The 3567-nt window shown below is 30.9% G+C and overlaps 1 protein-coding gene across 1 annotated transcript; it reads right to left on the bottom strand.

Moving 5' to 3' along the window:
• Positions 1-95: 95 nt before the first annotated feature.
• On the bottom strand, positions 96-1672 carry LOC17874416 (protein EPIDERMAL PATTERNING FACTOR 2). Its single transcript, XM_023790282.1, has 3 exons — positions 1429-1672; positions 1255-1325; positions 96-474 (listed from the first exon to the last, which is right to left on the bottom strand). Exons 1-3 carry the CDS (start codon positions 1508-1510, stop codon positions 265-267), a joined length of 363 nt encoding a protein of 120 aa, XP_023646050.1. The 5' UTR covers positions 1511-1672; the 3' UTR covers positions 96-264.
• Positions 1673-3567: the final 1895 nt, after the last annotated feature.

The raw sequence follows: 3567 nt of genomic DNA, 5'->3' as shown, positions 1-3567 counted from the left end.
ATAAAAGTGAGTTCTGGTTTGAACCGGTATGATGGAGACAGCTTAAAAGGCCAACCGAAACATTTGACTTTGAGCTGTGACGGTTCTCGAGCATCTTCTTACTCAGTCGTATTCAACTATCTTTAAAAAAGGCTTTTAAAAGCCCAATATTAATAATAGAAGGGCCCATAGCTTATTGTACATTCCTCCAAAACTGATGATTTTTGTAATCACAAACGTCCAAAAAAAAAAAGAAAACAAAAAAAATAGACGGCGGAGATTTAATTAAGCTCTAGAAGGCACGTGATAGTATCGTCCTCTGCACGTGCATCTGTAGATGACGCTACATGACTCGGCGACGGAGCATTGGAAACTAATCATCACACGTTTACATGGCGAGCACGGACCACACGCGTATGAACAATCCGGTAAACTCGATCCTGTCGGATACATTTCCATTTCTACTCCTCCTTTTTTGGTTATTTCCTTTTTTACCTTGAAAAATAAATACACAATAAATTTTAAGGCTAGGCATAAAATTCGATATTTGACAATCAATCTGAAACCAATAAAAATAATCGGGTTCTATATTCGAACCAAATAGTCATCAAACCTGAACAGATGATAAATTATCTTATACGAATTACTTAAATAGTTAAATCGAACTTGATCAGTGTAAGAAAATAATAGTAATAATGATAATAATAATAATAATAAAAAAAGGAAACTTGATTTGAACCGAAAACCCAAAAAAACTTATATAAAAAAAAACTTTACTATATATAGTTATAATTTTATACCTAAGAAAAAGAAAAATGTCCGAAATTGCCTAAATCCAAAAAAATTAAGCTACATTTGTTAAAAATTTAACCAAATATATTTACAAATGAAACCATTTTCCATTACAATTGAACAAATCCTTTGTTTTATTTTTCCTAAATCCGATCCAAATTTGACATCTATTCAAACCGAATTAAAAAAAAAAACCAAATATATAGTAAAATCTCCAATCCGAAATATCCAAATTTAAAAAATTTGAAGCGAATCCGATCCGAAATCAAAAATTTATAAATCCTTTATTTTTGTCACCATAAAAAAAACACAACAAATCCATAATTAATTAAGAGGAGGAAAAGAAAAACACGGTTTCCTGCTATTAATCATCTGAAAAATCAAAGGCGGTTGCTATATTTAGAAAAAAGTGTGTAATATTAAATTTGATCTTTAAGGATACATATATATCTTTTTTTTCTATGTAAAGTGCACCTAACCTACCTTGTGGTGGTGGTGAATTTGAGCTTGTTCTACATCGGCGTTTTTCTTATCTGCGTCATTGACCGTAGCTTCTACGCAATACCAAAAATGTAAAGTTCATTAATATATACAAAAAAGCAAGTAAATATAATAACAAGAAAGAAAAAAAAGTAAAAAGAGATGGATGTGACGGACTTAGTGGCGGCGTGCGAATGGAGTTAACGACCAAAGAACACGCGGCGAAGACTATGACGATGCGGAGAAACTTCTTCGCCATCTTTTATATATATTATTATTACTTTTTTTTTTTTTGTAGTAACAAAGCTAAAACGTTCTGGTTGAGACAGAGGGTTTTCAAAAAGAGAAGTTTCTAGAAGAAGATGAGCTATATATGGAGAGAAGACTACGTGTGTGTGAAGAAGTATGATAACAAAAAATGGTGGAGCAAGTGTTTATATATATATAAGATGATGATGAGAAGAATTGGTATTATTGTGTGTGTGTTATGAGATAATAAATGATGAAGGAAAAGATCAGGTACACCTGTTTTGAAAGTGTCACATGATTCTCGTCAAAAATATCATTCGTTTAGTAATTATCAGTGAACATGGTTCGCGCCTTGTGAATATTTTTGAATATTGTGGAACTGTTCATATGTACACGTACGTATCAAACAAAGCTTGACGTTGAGATATATATATGGTAGGGCATTGACCCAAAAATTACCATCAATTACGTTTTTATGTTTCGGAAATGTATTTAGCTTTTCGGATATAGCAAAAATATCAGTGAAACTTTTCGAAAATGTGTTTAATTTTTGGATATAACAACAATGTATATACATTTTTAATAAATTCATAGTTTGTGTACTAATTAAGCCATGGATAGGCAATAGAAATTTCCATGAGCAAAGTCAATTAGTCACAAGCACTACAAGAAATATGGACATTTATAGCAGACAAACATAGCGTAGTTTTTATAAATGGGTATAATAAATAAAATTATGGAAATATGACTAATATAATAACGTATTAAAAATACTAAAAATGAATTTTTGTAAGTGAAATCCTAAAATCACTCACTTAGAAACTCAAAAGGCTGAAAACCTAAATTTAACTTTTCGAACCCAAAATAACAAAATAGCGGCACACTTAGCCAAAAGTTATGACCAATGTACCATAATTATGCACAAAGTGCTACTCCTAAAAAGACTTAAGACCATCCTTATCGGGGGTATCTTAGCCTCCTAAGATGGTCCTTATCTATACGTATACAACTTCTCTCTCTATACGTATAAAACTTTTCTCTCTATACGTATAAAACTTCTCTCTATACGTATAAAAATCTCCTCATTAAAGATGGTCCTTATTGGGGGAGATTTTAGATAATATCTTATATTAATTTGTAATTAAATTAAATGTAAAAAGTAGTTTAATGAGTAAAAAAGTATGTTATATAAGATACAAAATTAATTCTAAGATACTCTAACCTCTTAAATTTTTAATTTTAATACTATAATATTTCTAAGATACAAAATTAAAAACCCCCAATAATGATGGCCTTTAAAGGAGGCCATAAGTGTTCACATAAGTGAAAACAATTGTCTTGGTACGTAACTCATATATATGGTCTCTTGTTTAGTCAGTGAATAATGAAGATCTCATAATCATATTGTAAGCCATGGATGATGAGCAAGCATTAAGTGTAGGTGTTAGTGGTATGCGTACTTGTATAAAGACTAGAGAGAGAAGTTTTATACGTATAGATAAGGTATAAAAATTATTATACGGCGTGTAGGACCAAAAGAGGAGTTACGAAGGGAATAGTTAATAATTGTAGTCATAAGGTTCACAATGGTAATGGGAGAGAGAGAGAGGGCAGAGAAGAGAACTATACAGAAGCAGCCAAAAGTGGTTCAGACATCTTGAAAGTAACCTGTCTATGCAAACGTGAACCTTGCCCTTGGTTTTAATGACCTTTCTCTGGTTCTCCCAAAGCACCAACGAATGAGCATGTTAACATAATTTTCAATTAGTTTTTGGTACATATACTTTCGAACCATGATATTTTGTTGAATTCAATTAGGTCCAAGAAATTCGTTGATTAATGGCGTTATTTGGTCTATAAAGCATTTTAATGTGTTTCCAAAGTCAAGTCCTCACAAAATTAATTATTTTAGGAATTCTCAGGTTACTTTGTTGATAGTTAGGAAGCTTTTATTTATCATCTTCAAAGAGTTTATGTTACTTACATTTTTTAAAACACACTAAATTTTATAAAAACGTCGAAAACTACACTCAATATTATAATTATTTGAAAATATATATTTCAATA

Source organism: Capsella rubella, unplaced genomic scaffold (assembly GCF_000375325.1).
Source record: "Capsella rubella cultivar Monte Gargano unplaced genomic scaffold, Caprub1_0 scaffold_33, whole genome shotgun sequence".
NCBI lineage: Eukaryota > Viridiplantae > Streptophyta > Magnoliopsida > Brassicales > Brassicaceae > Capsella > Capsella rubella.
This window is presented reverse-complemented; position numbering and strand designations above follow the sequence as displayed.

What these genes read in the sequence shown, in the direction of transcription:
- LOC17874416 (XM_023790282.1), bottom strand. Translation starts at nt 1,510, where the DNA reads ATGGCGAAGAAGTTTCTCCGCATCGTCATAGTCTTCGCCGCGTGTTCT. An exon ending in CATTCGCACGCCGCCACTAA is followed by an intron (nt 1,326 to 1,428) that starts GTCCGTCACATC and finishes GGTATTGCGTAG; the next exon opens with AAGCTACGGTCAATGACGCA. An exon ending in AAATTCACCACCACCACAAG is followed by an intron (nt 475 to 1,254) that starts GTAGGTTAGGTG and finishes TTATTTTTCAAG; the next exon opens with GTAAAAAAGGAAATAACCAA.